The sequence below is a fragment of the Colletotrichum costaricense genome (assembly GCF_030867565.1).
Source record: "Colletotrichum costaricense strain IMI 309622 chromosome Unknown Scaffold_31.1, whole genome shotgun sequence".
Classification (NCBI taxonomy): Eukaryota; Fungi; Ascomycota; class Sordariomycetes; order Glomerellales; family Glomerellaceae; genus Colletotrichum; species Colletotrichum costaricense.
Genome location: NW_026848260.1, coordinates 146,969 through 169,405, shown reverse-complemented (window position 1 = coordinate 169,405; position 22,437 = coordinate 146,969). Strand labels below are relative to the sequence as shown.

General features: G+C 54.3%; 6 protein-coding genes across 6 annotated transcripts; 3 read left to right on the top strand and 3 right to left on the bottom strand.

Moving 5' to 3' along the window:
* Nucleotides 1-1,930: 1,930 nt before the first annotated feature.
* Nucleotides 1,931-2,717, top strand: CCOS01_16501 (uncharacterized protein; the record flags this gene model as incomplete). The annotated part of the gene is made up of 2 exons (XM_060464637.1): nucleotides 1,931-1,991; nucleotides 2,071-2,717. 2 exons carry the CDS (start codon nucleotides 1,931-1,933, stop codon nucleotides 2,715-2,717), a joined length of 708 nt encoding a protein of 235 aa, XP_060304773.1.
* Nucleotides 2,718-3,349: 632 nt separating this feature from the next.
* Nucleotides 3,350-4,368, bottom strand: CCOS01_16500 (uncharacterized protein; the record flags this gene model as incomplete). Its single annotated transcript, XM_060464636.1, has 2 exons — nucleotides 3,350-4,252; nucleotides 4,333-4,368. 2 exons carry the CDS (start codon nucleotides 4,366-4,368, stop codon nucleotides 3,350-3,352), a joined length of 939 nt encoding a protein of 312 aa, XP_060304772.1.
* A 988-nt stretch (nucleotides 4,369-5,356) lies between these two features.
* Nucleotides 5,357-5,914, top strand: CCOS01_16499 (uncharacterized protein; the record flags this gene model as incomplete). The annotated part of the gene is made up of 2 exons (XM_060464635.1): nucleotides 5,357-5,545; nucleotides 5,603-5,914. The coding sequence occupies 2 exons, from the start codon at nucleotides 5,357-5,359 to the stop codon at nucleotides 5,912-5,914; spliced, it is 501 nt and encodes a 166-aa protein (XP_060304771.1).
* A 1,575-nt stretch (nucleotides 5,915-7,489) lies between these two features.
* On the top strand, nucleotides 7,490-8,299 carry CCOS01_16498 (short chain dehydrogenase; the record flags this gene model as incomplete). Its single annotated transcript, XM_060464634.1, has 1 exon — nucleotides 7,490-8,299. The coding sequence occupies one exon, from the start codon at nucleotides 7,490-7,492 to the stop codon at nucleotides 8,297-8,299; it is 810 nt and encodes a 269-aa protein (XP_060304770.1).
* Nucleotides 8,300-9,448: 1,149 nt separating this feature from the next.
* CCOS01_16497 (uncharacterized protein) lies at nucleotides 9,449-12,595 on the bottom strand (the record flags this gene model as incomplete). Its single annotated transcript, XM_060464633.1, has 2 exons — nucleotides 9,449-12,268; nucleotides 12,464-12,595. The coding sequence occupies 2 exons, from the start codon at nucleotides 12,593-12,595 to the stop codon at nucleotides 9,449-9,451; spliced, it is 2,952 nt and encodes a 983-aa protein (XP_060304769.1).
* A 1,702-nt stretch (nucleotides 12,596-14,297) lies between these two features.
* On the bottom strand, nucleotides 14,298-18,463 carry CCOS01_16496 (uncharacterized protein; the record flags this gene model as incomplete). The annotated part of the gene is made up of 4 exons (XM_060464632.1): nucleotides 14,298-17,002; nucleotides 17,055-17,273; nucleotides 17,336-17,407; nucleotides 17,470-18,463. The coding sequence occupies 4 exons, from the start codon at nucleotides 18,461-18,463 to the stop codon at nucleotides 14,298-14,300; spliced, it is 3,990 nt and encodes a 1,329-aa protein (XP_060304768.1).
* Nucleotides 18,464-22,437: the final 3,974 nt, after the last annotated feature.

Sequence of the window (22,437 nt, the reverse complement as noted above, 5' to 3'; positions counted from 1 at the left end):
ATCCCAAGGTGGAAGCACCGGCCGGGCGACAGGTAACTTACGGCATCTCGTCCCTTTCCGAGGGGCGTGGCTCCTTCCTGTTTTCCACCACCACGCACTAGGGGTGCTGGGGTCAACCGTGAAGAGAGAACGATGGCAAGCTTGTAATTCTCAGAGAACTCGCTCTCTGATTGTCTCATGCTAACGTGCACAGCAGAAGACATCGGACCGGCCTTATGAGACGCGAGCTTTCGGCCTCGTTTCTTCCCGACTTGACTGCGGGACTGCCAACCGCGGTGGGGCCACCATCGCTGGGATATCCACGCTAAGCGGAATATATAATCCCCAGGGGTTGAATTTCGAACAGCGGCGGACATAGCTCAGTTGGGAGAGCGTCAGACTGAAGTCAACTTCAATCACTTAATCTGAAGGTCGTGTGTTCAATCCACACTGGCCGCACGTTTCTTTTTAAGTTTTGTTCCTATTGACATCCGGATCGCTTTGTTTGTGATGGCCAGCAGCCAGCAAACAGGTTTTGAGTGGTAAAGTTTTGCATATGTTTTGTTTAATTTTCTTTCTCTCCCGTTTGCTCTGATGATAAATTGGCCGTTTTAGACTTCGTACCCGTTTGGCCCGTGCTCTTTGCCGGCAACGTCGTGAGCCTTCCTCACAGCGACATGGAACAGAATGAAATTGAGAATTTCTACATTGCATCACAATCTCAGGAACAAATGGAAAACTAACGTACGGATATAACACGCTGTCCGTCATTCTACTGTTTCTGGCAGCGGCATTTATGTGAAGTTTCACGCCTAGCCACTGAGAGAGCGTTCATGAGCGCAAACTCGTCATCCAGACCATTTCCTAACTAGCCCCGGCTTGCACGACATATTCCATTCGCATCTTCATACAAGCCAAGTCGAGATCTTCCAGACCCGCGACAAACCACAATAGGCGCCCCCGGGCAGCACCCACATTACGTGTAGATCGGACTACGCAACGCCTCTGGCTCAGCTGTCACAGCTCAGTCGAAACAGGGGAAAATGCGGGGGGCTAAGGAGCGAAGTAACGTCAGAGAACCGTGAGGCTCTCTCTCTCAAGAGTCAGTACTCCATAGAGAGCTCTCTCTCCCCATTTTCCGCCTCTCCTCAGGAGCCAGCGCATCCGTGATTCGACTCCTTGCTCCCTCCCACCGCATCTGGAGGCCTGGGCGGCTCGGTAGACATGGGTTTCCAAAACATGTCCCGCTGCACGTTCAACACCCGGCCGACGGTGGGCGGGTCCGGGTTCGCCTTCTTTCTCCCCAGAAAAATAGCCATGAATTGAAGCTTATAGACGCCTCATCAAGGGGGTCCGACAAGGCTGGTCGCGTGAGGTTCGGTGGCTCTGGATTGGTTCGTTCAAATTGTTTGCCTTGTTACGGAGTACTTTTAAGGTATTCAAGGTTTTCCATCACACCCGGCCAGGGGAGATGAGGTAGGTGTCTCCATCCAACAGGGGGCGGAAGAAGAAGAAGAAACCCCATGTCCGTGTTTGAGATTTTCCGGACGACGGGCATGCCATCTAAACTTCCGATGTAGCGGAATGCTTGTCGTTGGTATTGGCCAAGATCGGATGTCTGACGCCCAGCCGTCTGGTCTCCTGGGCGTGAGCGATTGACGCTCTTGCTTGGGCTGGTGAACTTCTTGTTGGCCCCTCTGATGGGACAGCACTTGTGGGCGAAATGGACGGGAAGTATAAGGATCGGGACCATTCTTCGAGCTGAGCATGATCATTTCCTTTCCCTCCTCAGTCACTGTGTGATCCAAGTCGGTGCTCTCTTTCTTGTTTGTAACCTTCATTCCAGTGCTGTGCACTTTTTCGATTCGGCCAATCCCATCTTTATCCAACCTTCCTATTATCCTCCTCCTTCTTTCCTAGGTATCTATAGGAAAGCGGCGCATACCTCAAGATGCGTTACACAACCATCACTCTCCTTGTTATTGGTCTTCTCACAGGCAATGCCTTGACTGGTAAGTCATTCGCTCAGCATTCCTCTATACACCCTCCTCTCAAGAGAGACTTTGCAAGACTGACATGGATTCCGTACAGCACCTGCTCCTCAATTCGGTGGCGGCGGCGGCGGCTTCGGAGGTGGCCGTGGTGGTGGCGGTGGTGGTAGAGGTGCCGTAGGTGGTGCAGGCGGCGGCGGTGGCGGCCGAGGAGGCTTCGGCGGTGGTGGCGCCGGTGGTGGCGCCGGTGCCGGAGCCGGAGCTGGTGCTGCTGGTGCCGGCGGTGCTGGAGGAGCTGGCCGTGGAGGCGGCGGTGGCGGTGGCGGCAACAGAGGTCAGAACGCCGGCCAAAACGGAGCCGGCAACAACGCCGGCAACAACAATGCCAATGCCGGCAACGCCAACGCCGGCCAGAACAACAATAACAACAACCAGGACAACGCCGCTGCGGACGATGCCGCGGCTGATGCCAACAATGGCAACGCGAACAACAATAACAACAATAACAACAACCAGAACAATGACAACAACAACAACAATAACAACCAGGACAACGCAAATGACAATGCGAACGCCGACGACAACGCCGATCAAGCAGCGGACGCCGACGCGGCGGCCGACTTTGTTGGCCTGGCTTGCACCGATGGAACTGGTGCTGGCGCTTGCCAAGCAGACGGCCAGTGCGATGTCAATGGCGACGTTAAGGTTGTCGCGGGTCAGTGTGGCCAGGCCGCTGCCGATGCCTAAAAGCAGGCGGTGTTACTATTATTGCGAGTAGCCAGGTGGTTAGTTAATGGAGGAGGTTTCTGTATATCGTATCGCGGCTCTCACATAGTGATCCTGAAATGCCAATAGTGTTGAATATAGATGTGGATTGGAAGAGAAGAAAGAGCTCACCACCGGTGTGGCTACATCTCTTGGTGCTCATGCTGGGAAATATTGGCGCTCATGTCGGGATTCGACCTCGCATACTTGTATGCGTTAAGTCTGTCGCCGAGCAGCTGGTTGGCGTATTTATTGATTGTTGACCATAAATCATTCCACCATCCAGCCGGTTTGTCCTGACCAGTCAACCTAGACGGACGCTTTCTGGCTGATGAGAGGAGTGGAATTGAGGGGACCCAAATGGGACTTCCTGTGTATATTCAGATGATGGAAGACGTGGGTTTCCAGACATCATCCCGCCTTTCTTCGGCCGCTCACTCGACACTGGCAGTATTCTCATGTTAATCTCGTTGAGCTGCAGTCAAGGGTGCTTCTGATTCGCACAATCTGGATGCCTTTAAATATGCTGATTCGAGAAGAGTGGTATTACAAGACTTGCGTCCCCGTCGTCTAAGTGAGTTTTGTTCTACATAGTGTACAATCTGAAAGCCTTTCTAGCTCAGATAAATCTTGATGGCCTCGTAACAGCCAATATACAACCCACCCCCAAAACCCGCCGCCAAAACCGTTACCGTGGCCCCTCTAAACAACCCTCGAACACCTTCTTTCAGGACAATCCCCCTGGCCACCGTAATCGGACCAATCTTTGCACGAGGAGAACTACTCGACGTCTTTGGCGAACCGTTCTCGCCAGTCACGTCTCCGCCAGCCGCGAGCCTCATCCTCGTCTTGACGACATCGATAGGCACAAACAAACTCGACGACGCGCTGCCGGCGGCAGCAGCGCACAGTCCACTCGCGAGAACCTGCTGCGACGCACTCCTGTCCTCGGCCTTCCCCTCCCCTCCGAGGAAACGTTCCTTGAGAGTCTCGTAAAGACAAAACGTCAACGTGGTATTGGGCAAATCACTTGCCACAAGTGCCGTATACCCAGCCCACAACTTGGTCGGCTGCTTCGCGAAACGCCTCAACGTGTTCATCATCGGAGACGTACCACTGCCCCCTCGCATTGACTGAGGAGAATCTCTCCGATACACCTGCGCATTCTGCTTCAACACCTCGGCAGGATTCGTAATAGCACAGCTAACAAGACTCGCCGCCGCGCCGCTCGCCCCGTACAAGACAGGCAACGGCACGCCAGCAAAACGGCCCTCCTCTTTGGCGCGCAGCGAGTAACCCTTGAGCCCCTCGTAAATCGTGAAGAAGGCCGCCGACGACGGTATGCTGGTGATGATGGTGGGGCCGAACCCCTGGTACAGCCCGAGGAAGAGCGTCCGGCTGACGGCGCCGTTGACGGATTTGTATTGCGTTGTGTACATTGGCGATTGCATCCGCGTGATGAGCGTGTCCATGGGATGAATGAGAAAGTCTACACTCAATGTGGCTCCCGCTGCGGCCTGCAAGTTTCTGTTAGTGGAGTCCTGTGATGGAAAGCTTCTGAAGGTTCTCAAAATGGCTGATTGCGGGATGAACTGACCGCGACGACCGCCTCCATCCCGATGGCAGACGACATTTTGGCCACCAAATGCTACAGAGCAATGAAGGGCTTCTTGTTTCATGAGAAGTTTCGATTGCGATGCATTTTTCTTAATTACTTCTCCCCCCCTGATGCACACGTGGTTTCTAGATACCAAGTTAAAACCCGTAGCGCGCGTTGACAAAATCTTGACGTTTTTTGGTGCCTCAGTGTCTACAAGGCAGCGGTGCCCGAGGATTCCGCGCCACCCGCCTAAAATTTCAGGTCTGCCCTGGCACAATCAGCGATAGAATCAATTCAGGACATTGACGATCGATGTGACGGATAAGCAAAAGCGCACACTCAGGACTGAGAATAGTAAAAGCTATTTGTCCATTCGCTGCCTACGAAAACAACTCATCGTCTGGTCCGTTTACCCCAGTCACGTATGCCTTTACCCGCTACTCACCGAGGACGGTATCATTCATTCGGGACGAAAGGACTTAGTATGACGTCGTCCCAAATACCGCGATACTCGCGACTGAGGGAGCTCAATTCTTATTGAAAGAAGATAAGCCACCGGCAATTGGCAAGCTGAAGTTACTGGATGTGGTCAATCTCAGACTGCTCATCCACTCCGCCGATAGCTTCGATTGGGGGAACAGGAATCTCTTGGATTGCATGTAGCCACAAATTGTTGGAAAGGACCGCTTCTTTGCCGGCATGCAGGGTCAAATTCTTGCACTCAATTGTCTTTGCCTACATTGTCTAGATGAGCGGCTGTGATGATCAAAGGCCTTTCAACTAAAGGAACATGGGTAGATCAGTCGAACATTCATAACATGTGGTAACTAAACAATGGAAGTGATTCAGCAACAATGGTCTTGTCTTAGGTACGCATCCTTCAGTCTATATAATGCCTTTTTTCTTGCTCACTGAGATATCAATCTACATTTCAAACCATTAAAACCAACCAACCAACCCGCAGCGTGATAACGTGCACTTCACAACTTTTTATCATAACAACCCCAGCTAAACAGAAACCATGTGCGGCATCAAACAAATCGTCGACCAGTGCAGAACCTGCTACGGCATCATCTCCAAAGAAGAGATCCCCACCATATGCCACAAGAGAACGTGGACATTGCCCGAAACCTTCGGACACGCAAAGGCATACTGTCCAGACCAAGGAAGGGTATACCTCGACAAGAAGCCAAGAATCAACCAGTGCCCGGTGTGTTACTGGGACTCATTAGATATCACAAAGGGGTTGGATATGCCCTGCCACCAGCGATCAGGGAGCAGTCTGGGCACTCGCTCGCTGTCACACGGTCTGGACCAAACCCGATCGACAAGCCCTTGGCAGAACACCAGTGTCCTCAATTTACCGGCTGAGGAGCCAAAAAGCGTGGCTGGGAAGGTGAAGGGGTTCTTTGGTAAGTGTCTTTTCAAGGTGATTCCTGGGTTCGGTAGGTCCTCGCAGTCTCCTTCGTCTTGGGCGGCACTCGATCAATGGGAGGATATTTGTGGTGATGAGGGTATTACGGACAAGAAGAAGAAAAAGAAAAAGGATGCGTCTATACCAACAGTGACGAGGGTGTAAGTACTTTAGAAAAATGAGATGAATGCCTTGCCTCTTGTCACGCCATCTCTCTAGCACAAAAAGTAGAAGTCATTTCGTATTTCTCATTACAATACGGACGGGTGTATGACGTTTTCTGCTTGCATATCTGACGGCTAGCCTCCTCAAAAATCGAACTGACTCTGATCTCTCTGCCGGATGAGGTATTGTACGGACTCTGTGGAAGTGGTGCTCCAAACTATGATATGACGTTGGCATCTCATCACATGATCACCCAGACAGTCATTACATACTGTCCATCTATAATGAAGACCTGGTCACTGACCAAGGTGACTACCTGCATCGGTCCCGGATCCGCACCAGCGAGATCAACACACCCAATCATCAACCGCCAAGGCTCGCAAAGGGTGCGTTCGTCCCATCAAGCAGGCAAAGAGCCAGAACGACAAATCAATAAAGTGACGAGCTCGTGTAGTTGCAGATACAACGCGAATCTGTGATGGGAAACCCGAATACGAGATGTGAACAGGGGGTAATCCTCCGTATTCGCACCGACTTGCAACCATCGTGCACTCATGATTCAAATGCGCTACAACCTCATGGCTCCAGCGCAGAGCTGTGATCTGCAGCCAAAGGCCGTCATCCATGACCAGAATTGAGCATCGCTTAGGAAATTATCTGCCTAGAGTAGACGATAAGACAATGAGGTTCCTCGGACATCGATACTTAGCTCAAGAGGGGCATTGGCGACTGTGACCTACCCTGCGTCGAGCGTCGATTCTACCAAAAGTCCCATAGAAGCACATGGCAATGAAGAATTCATCCTCATGATAAGCACAGCGACATATGCAGCAAGTCAGGGTCAATGAGCCGTGCCGCACGGGATGATCCCAGGCCAGATACCCGGGCCTTCTGAACCATAAGTAGTGGGGTGGAAGCGAACCGGGAAGCGGGGGGGATTCCCATGAAGATTTCGCGGGGAAGCTTCCATGAGATAGGGTAGGTAGTCCAACCATAAGCAAGAGAATATGACAAGAAAAACAAGACAAGCTAAATTCTTATGCAGTCTTACGAATACATGTACGGCCCCAAACCGAATACGATGGCACACCTCAAAGTCCCAGGGGTAAGAAGAGAAAGCGCCCTGGAGCGATCCACGGGCACGTCAACGGCGCCAAGGTCAGCGCCCAATCGAGACGTCTGTTTTCTACTTTCCCCCACCAAGGATCGCCCCGCAACTGCCCCTCCTTCCCGTCTGACGATGCAGAGCTCTACATAAATGGCCCACGGCGGCGACCTTCAATGACGCACGTGGAGGAGCTCTCACTCATTAGAAATCAAGAGCCTCTAAGACATCCTCACTCACTCTCACTCTCACTCTCACTCTCACTTACAATTCACTCACGACTCACGACTCAATCACGCAATCGACCTCACCACTTTATCAATCTTATCTAAGCTTAAAACTTTTGCCAAAGTCAAACCAGCAGAACCAAACCTTCAAGGTCTCATCCCGCAATCTATCCGCACTCGGGCCAAGCCCCTCTCCTCTCTCTCAACCAAACACAGACACCTGTCACACAACTCACACACACAATGGCGACCCGCCTCCCCGGCACGACCGTAATCGTCACCGGCTCCGGCGGCGGCCTAGGCAAAGCCATCGCCGAAGCCTACCTCGTCGCCGGCGCCAACGTCGTGATCTCCGACATCAACGAGGACCGCGTCGCCGCCGTCACCTCGGAATACCGCGACACCTACGCCGGCAAGCTCCACGGCATCGTCGTCGACGTCACCTCCGAAGACTCCGTCCAGTCCCTCATCAAGGGCACCGTAGAACGCTTCGGCCGCCTAGACGTCGTCGTCAACAACGCCGGCGTCATGGACAAGTTCGACCCCGCCGGCGACTGCACAAAGGAGACGTGGGACCGCGTCCTCGCCATCAACCTCACGGGCCCCTTCCTGACGACAAAGTACGCCGTCAACCAGTTCCTCGCCCAGGGCGGCGCCAGCGGCAGCGGCGGGCCCGCGGGCCTGATTGTCAATATCGGCTCCAACGCCAGCTACCGCGGCCTCGCTTCCGGCATCGCCTACACGGCGTCCAAGCACGGCGTCATGGCCGTCACCAAGAACACGGCGGGCTTCTACGGCGACAAGGGCATCTACTCGGTCGCGCTGCTGCTCGGCGGCATGGACACCACCAACATCATGGACGCCTTCGCCGAGGGCGTCAACCAGGCCGGCATGGCCAAGGTCACGGCGGGCATGCCCGAGTACAAGCGCGGCGAGACGGGGCTGGACCCGGCTGCTGTGGCAAAGTACTGCGTCTTCTTGACGGATAAGGATATCGCGTCGTCGGCGAACGGGAGCTGTGTCGTTCTCAACAGGAACTGGCCGCACGCCTGAGCCTGGCTTCTCTTCGTTGAGGTTTGAGGAAGAAGGGAGATCGCGGATGGGAAAAGAGCCGCGAGCATTGCTCATAAGCTTGTGATTGACGAGATGGCAGAGCAGCTTGAAGTAACCTAGATATAGGAAAGATACCTTATGAATGTTATTTATGATTACCAAACACCATCATCTGTGCTGGATCAATTGGCGTGTCATCGAGACTATTAGGGCTTCGACTCAAGTGTTTGTCCAAGCAAAAAAAGTCTGGTGGTGCTGTTCGCTCAGGTAGACTTCAATCACATTGAGACCATGCGTGACGATCAAAATCACTTCAGAAGCGAGTACCCGTGGTAAAAGGGTCAAAAAGAACGCAATCCTAACGAGGACAAAATAGAAGATGCGGCCAGTGTGGATTGAACACACGACCTTCAGATTAAGTGATTGAAGTTGACTTCAGTCTGACGCTCTCCCAACTGAGCTATGTCCGCCACGATCTTCGAGAAAGCGGGGCTGTTTGAGAGGTTAGATTGTCTTGCGCAGCGGGGCGCGCTCGCCGTCCGCGAAATTTCTGCCTTCGGAGACATCATTGGCAAATTCGATGGTCCCTGAGATGTCGTGAGAATGTGAAAACACGAAGTCCGAAAGAAACAAAGCCAAAAATGCTTTTGCCAGTGCGGCACAACACAAAGACTCTGGAAAAGGGTAAGGGGAGTAAATGGCACCAAGAATTGAGGGGTACCACCCATCTGAGCTTCTAGGCCACTTCCATGGTCAACCTTATTCTGAACGGAATAACAGCTGGTCAGGCGACGCCGCCTCCCATCTGGAGAAAAACCACAGTCAGAAAGTGAGGAAAAGTTGCGGGAACTCCAACTTTGTCTCGAGAGAACCTATCACCATCCTGGAACCGGCGGGTAGACGATCGTCTACTATCCCGACTAGAAAGGCATCTTGGTGGAATACGGGGGATTCTATCCGTATGAGCTGCCTTTTTCTACCTCTCGTAAGCTTCGTCCTAAACCACTTCCTATCTCTGCAATTCCATTTGCTAAGATGATTTTCCCAGGACGAGACTGAAATATTACCGTAATCAGATGAAGAAACTCCACGCTTAATGCACATACCAGTATCCCTGCTTCAAACCCAGTACCCACGATGGAAAGCCACTCACCCATCCCCTGGCAAAAGACCAATTCTCCTATCCCGCTCGTCCCTCAGATGCTTATCCTCTCCCTCCAACAACATCTTCTCCTCCACAAACGCGGCGTCACTAGTCCGGAACTTTTCCCTCATCACCCCTTTCTCCGTCATTATATCAGACCCGGACCCGGGCTCTAAAGGCTCTAACTGCAGCCGCCTTGGCGAAGAAGACGACGTCTCCTGGGCAGGCGAGACCATCACCTCAGGCGGCCACAATATCCGCCTCGCCTCATCCTCGCTCAACACCTCGCCCTCGTCCTCTGAGCTCTCATCAAACGCAGAAACGTCGTCGCCGCCGCCGCCGCCTCCCCCACGCCCAGGTCCAGGCGACGAAGGAACCGCCAAGAATACATCCGTAACAGTCTCATCCTGCGTTCGAACCAGCCGGCCATCCAATCCATCGTCAGAGACAACATGTTGAACGGCCTCCGCCTCCGCCTTCATAGCGTCAGCATCCCCCTTGGGCACCTTATTCTCCCCCGCCGCGACGACATCCATAGAAGTCAACTTCATCAACGTCCTCAACCTCGCGTCCCCGACGAACCGCCCCATCAAGACCCCCTCGTTCTCCCGAAACGTCTCATAAAATCTCCGATTCACCATCGCCGCTGCGCGCAGGTCCCCCACACTCTCCACGCACCTCTCCAAAATCAACAACCGTACCGCGTCAGACCTCTCGAGGACCTTGCCCTGTTCCTGGTCCTGCTTTTGCCCCCGTTCCTGTTCCAGCAGCTCCTGTATTCCCTGCTGCCCAAGCTGCAGATCAACCTTCTTCCCGTCAGAAAAACTCCTCAACCCCCTATGTAAAACAGCCTGCGGCTGCGTAGACCGGTGCCGCGATAGCCCCCACCCGTGAGCCCGTCCACTGACATCATGCAACGTCAATCCAGACACGCTATTGTAAATATCATTAATCGCCGCGCGAAACGCCGGCGCGGGATCGCATACCCCGCCCTTGTGAACCGCCAGCGGCGGACTGGCAATGGTCCGCAACAGATCGACGAGCTGTGCCAGACTTCGACGAGGTGGTGAGTATTGCGGCTGCTGGGAGCCAGCTGCCAGGTGTCCGAGAACCGACGAGTTCATGATGGTGGGCAGAAGCTCCAGCTCGCCGTAAACGAGCATCAGCCAGCCCAGATTCGTCGCGTCGCAGCTGTGACTTCCCTTGGGACACCTGGGCGTGCTGGTGAACATCAAGGCCGGGTTGGCAGACGTATTCGTCGCGGGCGTGGACGCTACCTCAACGGAAGACGAATCCGAGCCCGGTGGCGGAACAGCACGACAAGGCGGCCTCAGATACTCCCGAATCGTACTCACGCAACACTCCTCAACCTGCGCCATCTTCGCCCCCCTCACCCCCCAAATCTTCTCCTTGATCCTCCTCGGCCACGCCACGTGCATCCCCTCCAACTCGTCCTCGTCCACAAGATTCAAAATCACCGTCTTGGACATGCGCGTAAACAGCTGCCGGAACCCAAAAGCATAGCTAATCAGCAACCAACCCCGCGGCATCGCCTCGCTGCCCCGGTGAATCCACTGCGGCAGCCAGCGGTGCTCGACAAACAGCTCCAGCGGCGACGTGCACCGGTACCGCAGGCACACCTCCGCGATGGCGACCAGCTGCTCGAAAGTCACCTCGCGCGGCACTTTATCGTTGTGCATGTGCGCCGCGTGCAGGAGGATCGTGAGCGCCTGCTCGCGGTCGCCTTCGCGCTGCGGCATGCGGTAGAGCTTCGCTTCGGTGCCGTCGGGGCAGATATACGCCGTCGGCGGCGGCGCCAGCTGGTCCGTCAGGTCCTCGTCGTCGTGGACCTCAATGTGCGCGTGCTCGGTGAACATCCTCTCAAAGACGGGCGACGTCTCGGCCAGCAAAAACGACGAGACGCGGTATCGTAGCACGGGCAGCGCTTCCGCTTCCGCCCCGTTTTCGGCGCCAATATTCGCAAACTCGAGAACGGCGTCCCCGCGCGGTGCAACGGCGAGCTCCTTCACCGGCCTCTCGTCCGTGACGCCCGATTCGCCCAGTTGCAGAACCCGCGTCACCTCGACGAGATCCTGCTTTACCCGATCATGGTTCCTGAAGCGTATGTCGTAGAGCGGAAAAAAGTCCGGACTGGGCGAGAACGTCTTGATGATGCTCGCCCTCCTCATCTGCTGGATCGCGGCGGCGCGGAAGACTTTATCCTGGAAGAGCGACTTCACCATGCTCAGCGTGGCATCGGGCTCGTAACTTCGATATGTCTCTGACAGCGAGAGCTCGAGCGCTTCCACCAGCGACTCGATGCACCCCTTCCAGCCGCGGACGGCAGACAGGCAAATCTCACGCATCGGACGTGAACCTGCGCTCTGGCCGGTCGTCACTTCCGAGAGACTCCTCCCGCTAAACGAAGACCGAGTCAATATCGACGCAGGGCTCTGCGGCACCTCAAGCGACGACTCCCGTGACGGTCCCCGACCTCCCTCCGCCCACGCCGCCGTTGCCGCTCCGGTCGCCTGCCCCGGCGGCCCGGGCGATGGTGTGGACTTGCGCAACAGGGCCCGACACAAGGCTACATGATCCTTGACTTTGGCGTATTCCTTGTACGCGGCATCGGCGTCCTTGCTCGCGAGCGTCGAGCCGACGCGTTGCGTCAACTGTTGAATCTGACGAAGTTGGACGTCCGACTCATTCACGGTGCCGCTGCCGCTGCCGCTGCCGTAGCCCCCGCCGGCGGAGCTGGACCCATGGGACGAAACAGGTCCCCGGTCAATCGGATCCCCGCCGCCAAACTCAAAATCGCCAAGTCTCTGTTCATGTAGTGTAAGCGGCGTCCGACAGCTCGAGCGTCTCATCGCCATTGCAAAACGTCACAGAGGGAGCGGTGCAGTGAACCGGTGGGTTCAGTGGTTGAGAAAGAAAGGAGAAGGAGGAGAAAGTGAACGTGCAGTAGTGTGGGAACTTCCCCCCCCCCGAGGGGTTTGTGGAGATTTCCAAAAACTCACCGTACTGCTAGACCTACTACCATCGTCCTTTGCCGAGCTGATGCTCGATATCTTGCGTAGCGCATTGCTCAACCGCCTAATCTTGGGAGACGTGGGCGAGGCAACATCGCTCCGGCTGCGTTGGCGAACCATCACTCAATCCCAAGCTGCTGCGACCCAGATGCAATGCGATGTGGCAGCGGCAGGGGGAACGGCGGTCCGAACCAAGGATACGCGAAAACGCAGGGATCACTCATTTCCCAAACATCCAGCGACCTTTGGTGAGGGGGATGACGGAATCAGAGGAACTCGCAGTCTAACGTTGATACGTTGTCGCTCAGTGTACCTAGTATAGTATCCGTATACTTGGGAGACAGACACGGGACGGACTGCTTTCCGGTTCTCAGAAACAATCAAAATGGCAGCGAAACGGGACGGTCTTCAAACTGCGTTTCATGGGGCCACAGATGAATGGCTTCTGCCTGGGCGAGGGAAATAAGCAGCTGCATCCTTGGGGACAAGGGATACCTTAGGAGGGGGCAAAATACGAGGACGTTTTGGGGGCCAGCCGGCCGGCCAGGCCACGTTGGGAATTTTGCCTTTTGCGGTTTGCCTGCTTAGCAGGGGCCGCGGTGGCATTGTCATTGCCCTGGGACTCTTTGGAGAGCACCGGCCACCTGAAATAAGGCTGATTGCGGGGTTCAAACCACTGCATCCCGATGACGTAATCTTGCGTCGCTTCCCGAGACCCTTATCCTGGGTTGCACAACTTATCTGACAACACCTCAAATGGCGATGGCTTCAAATGGCATCTGAAAATGGCTGTACAGAGTCAGACAAAGTTCATCACTTGCAATCATCCCTGAGACTGACTGGCTGACTGGCGGCCTGATCTTCACATCAAGGAACGTCACCCGCACGTACTCCTGCAAAGTGCTATGAAATAATGGCCTTTTTTTTTAAACGCTTCCCGTCTATCTGCTTACATTGACACTGATCATTGATGTCTTTTTTCCACTCCTTTCCTTTGATGCGGTCATGCTGGCTTCCTCTGTCATCTCTCTTCAGAGACAGATGCCCAACCATTCCCTGCCGGGTATTTCATGACAATCGAAGCCGTCCTAAATACAGCCCTTGTTCCGTTATCATCCACACACCGTCTTGCTTCCTCTCCATGTACCCTATCCCCCATGGTATGACTTTGTTGACAAAAGGAAACTTAATGACGCATGCCTAACCGTGACCCATTTCGAAGACCGTTGCTGCAGATGCAATGAGACAAATAATAAACCCTGCCGCCCAATATAACGCAACAGTGTTCCCCCTTTGGAGAGCCTCGATAGGGGGGAACGAACAAAAAGACGATTGAGGCATAGCAATGCTCTCTCCAATTTCCATGTTTGAGCCAATACCGCCTCGCTGAACTGGCATTCCTCCCCGTGCAATTCTTCAACGTATTGCTGTCTGCAGATCCTCATGCCCATTTGCTGATCTGATGTTTGTTTGCTTTGGCCGGTTGTGGTGACCACCATCGAACAGGACTTGACCAGTATAAGTCTACCTGGTGAACGGTGTCCGTCGCCGTACTAACTCGATTCCCGAGGCCCCGCTCACCACCTCCAGGCCGCGAGGGCATTGCAGAATGCCTGCTACGACTAATGACCAAACTCATTGCTCTAATCCAGAAGCAGAGTGTCCAATACCTGTGCGTTGCCAAAGTTTGCAATAGGGTAGCCCATCCGCTTCTGCAGAGGCCACTCGTCTCGCCTGTGCCCTATCCAAGAAAGCACGAGTAGCTTTCTGCCGTGCAGTGATAACCGCAGTCGTGTGCAATTGCGACGTGTTTCTCATGCCCTTAGCCGCCCTTCCGGTCTGCGTCGTGCTTGGGTGGCTGCTCGCTAGAGGCAGATCCGCCGTGATTCTTCGTGTCAGCACCCTTTTTGCGGCCCTTTGTGGCCTTCTGCCATGAGCTCTCAGGGCCGTGGCTTTCGCTTTTGGCACTGCGTGTATGGCCATTCTCTCGAACGCCATTAACCCTTGGGGAATGGACCTGAGCCTGACCGGAGCTGTGTGACTGCGCCTGAGCCTGTGCTGTCGCTTGGGATGAGCGCTGGTTGGCCGTCGAGGATCGCTTCGGCGAATGAGTAGATGCATGCCCTTGCTTGGATTCCTTTCCAGCCGAGCCCTTGGTGTCGTTCGGTCGGTGTCCTGAGCCAGAAGGCTCGGCGTGAGCCTTGGGTGCTGAGCTTTGGGAAGCTGGCGGAAGCTGATCAACTCTTGATGCAAAGTCATTCTTTCTCACAACTGTCGGTGAAGGAGATCTGGTCTCGTTGATTGGCGACAGGTGCTGTGCGTCAATGCTCAACTGGTGGCCATTCATCCTATTTTCTCGAGTTGCGAGATCAAGTGGCGCTATTACTCCACTTTGCTGTCTCGATAGCGCTCTCTGGCGAAGGGATGGCTGCATGCCATTTGCGATGTCTGGATATGGTTGCGATTGCACTTGAGCTTGCGGTGACCAAGCATACTGATTCATCGACATGAGTGCAATCCTGTCACGGAATGAAGCGTCGTCGATCGCCTGGGACGCAGGCTGCTGGGGTGCAGAAACAGAAGTTGGTGAAGCCGAGGCAGTCGCATTGGTGGTCGACGATGGCGTGGTAGTACCGTTAACAATCACCGGAGTCCGCTCAGACACGGGAATCTGAGCTGATTCAGACCTTGGAAAAGCCTGGCCGTCCAACTGATCTGAGGTGTATCCGGTGATGCCGAGACCTTGAACTTGCAGCGTGTTTTCCTGAGACGAGCGGCCTTGATCGTCAGTTGGGTTTGATTCCGTTGAAACCACGGCAGGATTGTGACGTTGCGATGGCGTCGAACTCGTGCGAAGAGATGATCCAGTGCCGTTGACTATCAAAGGCCGCGAGGCTGCTCGAGGACCGTTCGTACTGCCAGACGCAACCACCGGAGCGGATGCTACCGAGCTACCTCCGCTAGAGAACGCCCGGGCATGGCCAAGGGGAGACGGTGAACGAGATGTTCTTCGCATTCTGCGGTCCAGGATAGTCTGCGGAACCTCGGTTGACAACCTACGCCGTCCCTGGGCTGGCTGGGTCGTGTCCGCAAAGGCTATGGCGTTGGGCGCTACTTGGGAGTGCGCCGGACTGGAGGCATCTGAAACGTAGTAACCCAAATAAGCTCCTTCGTCAGAGGCAGGCGAATCGCTCGCTGGGGCCTGGGAGGCTTCGTCGTACTCGACGTCGCTTGGAACGCCGTTCGAGACCGGGATTCCGTTCACTTGCCGAGTGGGATTTAAATTGGTATTAACCGACGCGCTGTTTCCTGTATAAGCCTGATTGTGCTGTGCTGTAGGAGCAGAGCGGGAGGCAGGCTGTGACTGCGACCTTAGTGAGCTTCCGGAAGTCGAGGCGCCCGACTCTGTTGTTGCTGACGATCTTTGAAGGCCTCTTCGATATTCTGGCGTGCTAGTCGCCACTGTCGCCGGCGAAGAGGGATAGGCGAAGCTGGACTGGCCGTAATACGCCGCCATGGGTACTCCGTACATGCTGTACCAATCTTGAGGGCCAGCGATGGGGGCACTCAGGGGCGGATTGTCAAAGGAGTTGGTCCTGGACCGTTCTGGACCCTGCTGCGTAGCTGAAGAGGACCCCTGCATCCTCTGAGCAGCGTGCATTTGGGCAGCCATCTGAGCCTGGACTTGCTGATAAACCTGGGATTGAGTATAGAGCTGGAACCGAATGTTATTTTCTTGCTGAACCTGGGCGGCCATGGCTGCACCTACAAGCGCGGGATATTGCTGGTGGGACTGTGCCTGTTGCGCGTACCACGCAAGATCCTGGGGAGTCATAGCCACTTGGGGCATGTACATGGTGTTGGTGTCGTAAGCGACGCTGGACGAAGCTCTCCTGTTCGAGTTTGCATTCCGCTGGAAGTTATTCGAGTGTCGACCTCCACGGAAGTTTCCACGGCCTCTACCGGAGTGCTGCTGAGAAGAGCTGCGGATCATGACCGGCCTCGAAGTATTTGGAGGGCGCTGGAACACCGGTGTCTCTTCTTTGGGGTAGACGTATTGTTCGCAGCATTCACCCAGTTTCCCTTCTGAGATGAGGTCAAACGCTCGTCGTAACTCCAGATGAAGTCCACGGAACGAGTACTCATCCGCAGTGTTGCCCAGGTTGCGAGCGGTGTTGAATGGCTCCTCCACACACAAATGGTTATTTATGCCAATGTGCCATCCCTTTTCCATTCGCGTTGCCTTCCGTCCAAGACGAATTGATATAACGTACTTATCGTAGTCGAACTCGTGTGCGTAGAAGCGGAAGAACTGGAACAAGAGCTCACCCAAAGACGCCTCATTCTTCGCGCCGAATCCGCTCAGTTTTTCCAAGTCATCAGCGAATGCGCTCTCGGGCCCGCCGTTCTTAGGGAGCCGCTGATGCTGGCGCTGGTGAAGGGAGGGAAGCACTGGCGGGTCGCGAAGCTGGAGAAATCCAATAATGAGGCAGATCCACGTGTAAGAACTGAGAGTACCACCAAACGCTGTTCCGATCAGTAAAATGTGCGAAGAGTCAAGGGGGTATTTAACCCATACCAGCATCGTTTACAATCCTCTGCCGTGTCCAGTACTTGATAACCATGGCCAAGGGCCGCACTCGAGGATCGATCTCGACGTATGTTCGGACCATTCTCGTGTTCTCCAACGCCAGAGTATTGTTCACATTCATGTCGCAAGCGAGGCCGAGCTCGGGGTCCCAGATCTTGACGATGGGAACTTTGGCGCCTGAGATGCAGACGACCTTTTCCATGCCCTCTGTAGTAGTTCGTGTCAGAAGTCTTGTTGTTAGATTCCTGTGCAAGAAATGGTTTACGTACTCTTCGCAAGCAATGCTGCAATCGTGCAGACATACTCCAAGTCCTTCCAAGGCGTTGTAATGCAGATATCAACTATGGAGACAGTTAGCACTGCATCCCCAAGCGCCAGCCCAGTGTTAAGAGAGCCCACGAACCATCAGCGTCGTCCGAGCAAAGTAAGTTGCCTGAGGAGCCAAAGAGATGCACGCGAATGTCATTTCCAGGCCATTCCTCGTTAAACATCTTCTCCAGCTTGACGACGAGCTTTTGACGGTTTTCTTCAACTTTGTCAGTCGGTCGTAACCTGTCGTACAACTCCCGCATATCTGTGGTCAGCTTCGTCTCCACATCTTCCGACAGCTTGCTCTTGATCTTGTCGAGGCTGGTCTTATCCAGCTTGTCGCTTCCTATGCTGTAGGGCATACGCCTCTTCGAATTGATCTGAGAAGTCTCATATTTGCAGCCGCCAAGCCGGGGAGGGAGGGGTCGTAATGAGGGAAGGTTGCTGTTGGTCTCTGAGTAGGCAGAGCGAGGAGAGTGATTGTTTGTGGCGGTTGGCGAAGGTTCCCGCGACTCGAACGAGAAGTTTCTAGCATGTTGTTGGGGAGTCGAGGGCATGGAGTTGGAATGAGACTGTCCATTGCCGGTCCTGGCTGCAGGGCGTGCAGGGAGTGGATGTGAAAGCTCCGGTTGTTGCTGCGATGACTGCTGCATCTTGGACGGAGCGTCCTTGCCTGTTATGACAGCGCGATCGCCTTTGTCTTTAGTCTGCACGGCTCTATTCCCATGGCCTCCTTGGGAACCCTTGGTTGAGGAGATTTCCTTGTTTGAGACCTTGGAGGTTGATCTGGACCGAGGGGCCGCCTGGATCTGAGGGGTAGCCACCGTCGCCTGAGGAAGCGCTTGAGGTTGGTGCAAGCCGCCTCCTCGTCCCGGTGAGACGAGATTGGTGTAGTGTAGCAACTGCGCTTGGTAGACTGAGGCTTGTTGCGGAAAGAGCAAGGGCCAGAAGTCTAGCTGGGCCGGAACGCGAGAGGAAGCGTCGCCGAAGTAGGAACCCGAAGTAGACGATGATATCGTGGGGGCTTGGATCCAAGGAGACGTTGGATATGTATGCTTGGATTCAGTTGTGGCAGCTCGACTTTCCATGGAGCGAGTCCTGGCTCAGCTTCCGTGACGAGGACGAGCGGAATGAGTCGGGCGCGAGCGCAGGGCGACGAGAGAGGGAGATCGTTGAAGATCTGGCAGCAGGAGCCTATTCGTCGCGGGTAGAGCAGAGTCGAGTATGCAGAGGGTATCAAGAGTATCGAAAGGGTAGTATAAGGGCTGAATTGGGCGCGGTCGAGTGGGAGGCGAGCGCTGTTCAGAGTGGTCGAGTCTCCTTCTTTTTTCTCCCAAAATTGAGTCTTTGGCGCAGACGGAGAGGGAATTTGGGAGGGAAAGAGGGTCGGGGTTTTTGTGATAGCCGCTGCTAAGGCAAGTAAAGGGCTGCTAGAGGAACGCGAACGAGCCGAAAGTATTCATGAAGTTTCGCAGACTCGGTCTGGTGTAGTCGGTGCAAGGAGGGATTGCTGAGGTAGAGAGCACACTCCTCTCTGCGTGTGGTCGTGTCGTGGAGGTGGTGCTCTTGGGGGGAAGAGAGAGAATGTCGTCGACGGCAGGAGGCGAAAGGAAAGGGTGTGGAGTTTAGATCGGGGACGTTGGCCCAAAAGCGACAGGACTCGGGGGGCCCTCGGGCGGTGGACCGCGAAATAACGCTGGGGGGAGGAAGGGTCTAAGGGGGTGGTGCGCACTGCGTGTAGTTGCTGCCACGGGATTCTGCGAGGAATTGTGATGTTGAAGGTCTGTGAATCTGGTAAGCAACAAAGGAGCAAAATAACCAGCAACAGACAGGAGACAGTGAGGTAAAGGAGGATAGAGACAAGAAGGACAATTCTCAGAGGAGTGAGAGAAGTGAATGATGTCCCGGAAGAGCAAGAGCGAAGGAAAGTGTGAAGGGGAGCGTTTCGTTTGGGGGTGCAAGGAAGGGAAGGTACCTCAATCCAGGGAAGGTACCGGGGGTGGGGAGAGGGTACCTTAGCAGCGAGTGGTGCAAGTACTCTTTACGCGAAAATCAGAGTGCGGCACTGGGTGTGTTTGGGGGGTACTTTTCTTAGGTAAGTGAGAAGGTACCTTGCCTCTGGCTGGGCGATGATTGAGGAGAGCAGGGTGAGATGAGGTTCCTGAAGCGGCAAGGCCAATATCGGAAAAGTAAGGTAAGGCAAGGCAAGGTAAGGCGATGTCAGGTAGAGGTAAGGTAGGGACAGGTCCATGTTTCCGTACCTTATGAATCGAGAGCCAGTCGAGTGAAAGCGTGGTGGTGTCGAGGACTCACTCGTCTGCGAATACAGCGAGGAGAGAGGAAGCCAGTGTGTGTGTGTGTATGTGCGCGTGTATCCGCAGATGCGTGCCGCAGCGATTTGAGAATCGCACACACTGTGCAATGAGAGGAGCGCTTCGACTTGTGGAAATAAAGTAAGCTGAGCAAGAAGCAGAGGTACTTCTTCAGAATCAGGGAGCGGGCAGTGAGTAAGAGCAAGGTAAGGTATGAGTGAGTGAGGCCGCAGTTCACTGAGGACTGCATCAGAGTCAGTCTCAGTCCCGGTCCTGCTGGTTCCACTTCAGTCGCGGTTGCAGTCCCGGTTCTTCCTCCCAGACCCTGCAAGATCCAATTCAGCGTTTAATGATTTCACCGAGGAGGAGAGTTGGACAATGCAAAGTGAAGTGATGCTGAGGTTCGGCGAGGCACGGTGCGTGGTGTGCGGCGGGTAGTTCTGGTGTAGTATGTGTGGTCACTGTGCCTGTCTGTGGAGGTTTGGCGGCACAATTCCTGCGACAGTTCCATCTGATTGCTGGTTTGGCTCGTCTGGTGTGGCCCCGGCGCACTTTAAGAGGAGGGGAACATTAAATAAAGCGTGGCAGGGCAGCAGCACTTGGCAAGTTGAACATCCCATCACATCAGCATCACCAACAATAGCCAACTCGCCGGAGTAACTGGACGAACAATGATTGCCGGTCCAACCATAGTTTCCGAGTAGGAATATGGTTGCATACCCAGTGAGCAGTACCAAGTCGGACCGGTCACATCCAACTTGCTGCGAGGCAGAATAGAATTGCCTGTCTGTTGGAATACCCAAAGGTCAAGAGATCAAAAACATTGGATGTTGAATACTTCGATACCTCCTCAGGTACGCCAAGGTACCTACTGCAGTGCCCAGGTGCCTTACCTAAAGGTAGGTTGGAGAGCGTATCACCTCAGACATGAGAACTGCCTTAGTCGAGGACAGGAAGGGAAGGAAAGCACCGCATCGTATCTTGCACCTTCCTTCCTCGCCAAAGCCATATCATGACGCAGCAACGGCTATTGGAGGCAATGAGAACCAGGCATTTGGTTCTTGAATTGCTTCACGGGCTTGCTTCTTTCCTGTGCTTCGAATTGCCGACTCTAGATCCTTCTCTTCCGTCTGTCATTCCCTCATTCAGTCGACATGGCCATGGTAGTGGTCAACGCCAGGGACAAGGTACCTAAGATACCTAAGTAGGTACTTCTCAATCTACCTACTTAGGCCAGATCAGTTGCAGCTGCAGCTACCTTACTCTGTAGACACCTTGAGGGGTTCATTCACTAGTCGTCACGCCGCCTTCCCTTTTTCCCCTTCTCTACCTTATGATATGTGGTACAGATTGGTAGGCAATCTTGATAACATAGGAATTACATTACCGACCCGAGTAAGGAGTGCTCGAGGGGGGTCACTTTGGTCACATCCCTTTACTGCGGAGGATGAAAAGCTACGACCACAGGTTGTACCATGTTCGACCCACAGTGCGTGCACGGAGCGCGCGGGCAAATCGCAAGAGCACCAGCTCAAGTGGGGAAGACGACACACGCTTCACACGCTGTGTACATTTTTGGTGGAGGAGAATGCACATGCGGGAAAGAGACCCCATGAAGAGAGAGGCGGGAGAGAGACGCTGAGGATTCAATAGGGGAGGGGTCATTTCGCGGTCTTCGCGGCCTCGCGGAAGTCAGGGCTGGCCGCTTGACCCCATTCCCACCCTCGCATTGCCACTTGCATTATCCGCCCACGACTTTCTGCCCAGCACCTACCGTGCTTTCCCAAGGTACTTACGGACAGATTTGGCGCCTTGAAATTACTTCCCATTGCTTGCTCCCTCGGCGTGTGGGATGCGTCGGCATGGTACGGAGTACAGGTGGTTAGGTAGTGAGCGGCCAGACTCCAGACTCCAGACCCAGATTACCTACCTTAGGCGCAGACGTACCTAGTCCCCAAGATGGGCAAAGTACTTGCAGCTACCGCTCCGCGAGTCCGTACCAACGTCGTGGTGTAAAACGGGCTACAGGCAGGGGTTAAGGGGTTAGACAGGCGCCACACACCCCTCCGACCACCGCTTGTCACTTGCTGCTTGGCTCCTGACGGGCCTTTCCTCTGTTGGGATATGACGTCGCAGAAACCGCCAGCCTGTGGCTTGTCTTGGATTTTGGCGTTCTGGCCGGCACTAATTACTTTTCTGAGTGTGCGTGTGTGCGTGTGCTTGTGTATGCGAATATTAGGTATGCGTGTGTATATGTGTGTGTCTGTTGTGTCGTGTTGTGCCGTGTTAGATTGGACACTACTCCCTGCTATCCAGCACTATGTAATTATTTGTGGTCCGCAAACCGAGGCAAGAAAGCTGGAGAGAAACCTGGAAAGAAAGTAGCATTTATGCGTATGCTCTCTGTGGCTCGGCAGCTGTCTCCCGTAGTGGGGGAATTCGCCCTAACATTGCATAAATTCCTGATCTATGACATAAGATACTGTACCTAGGTAGGTAGCCGTAGTTTCTTTACTTCCACTGAATATCTCCCTTCTATCTGTGTCCCACCTGCTATCTGACTAAGGTCGGTACCTCAGTGATGGTCTGAAGGTAGATGTGCCCCAATGTATATTATCTTAGTAAGCGTGCAGACAAGCAAAGCCCCGCTTAGAAGCACTCAAGCCAATATTCCACTGTGAGGGATTTGGCAAAGTCATTTGGGAGCGTGGATGGGGAATTGGGCCCTGCCTTCCTCATGTCACCCTGCC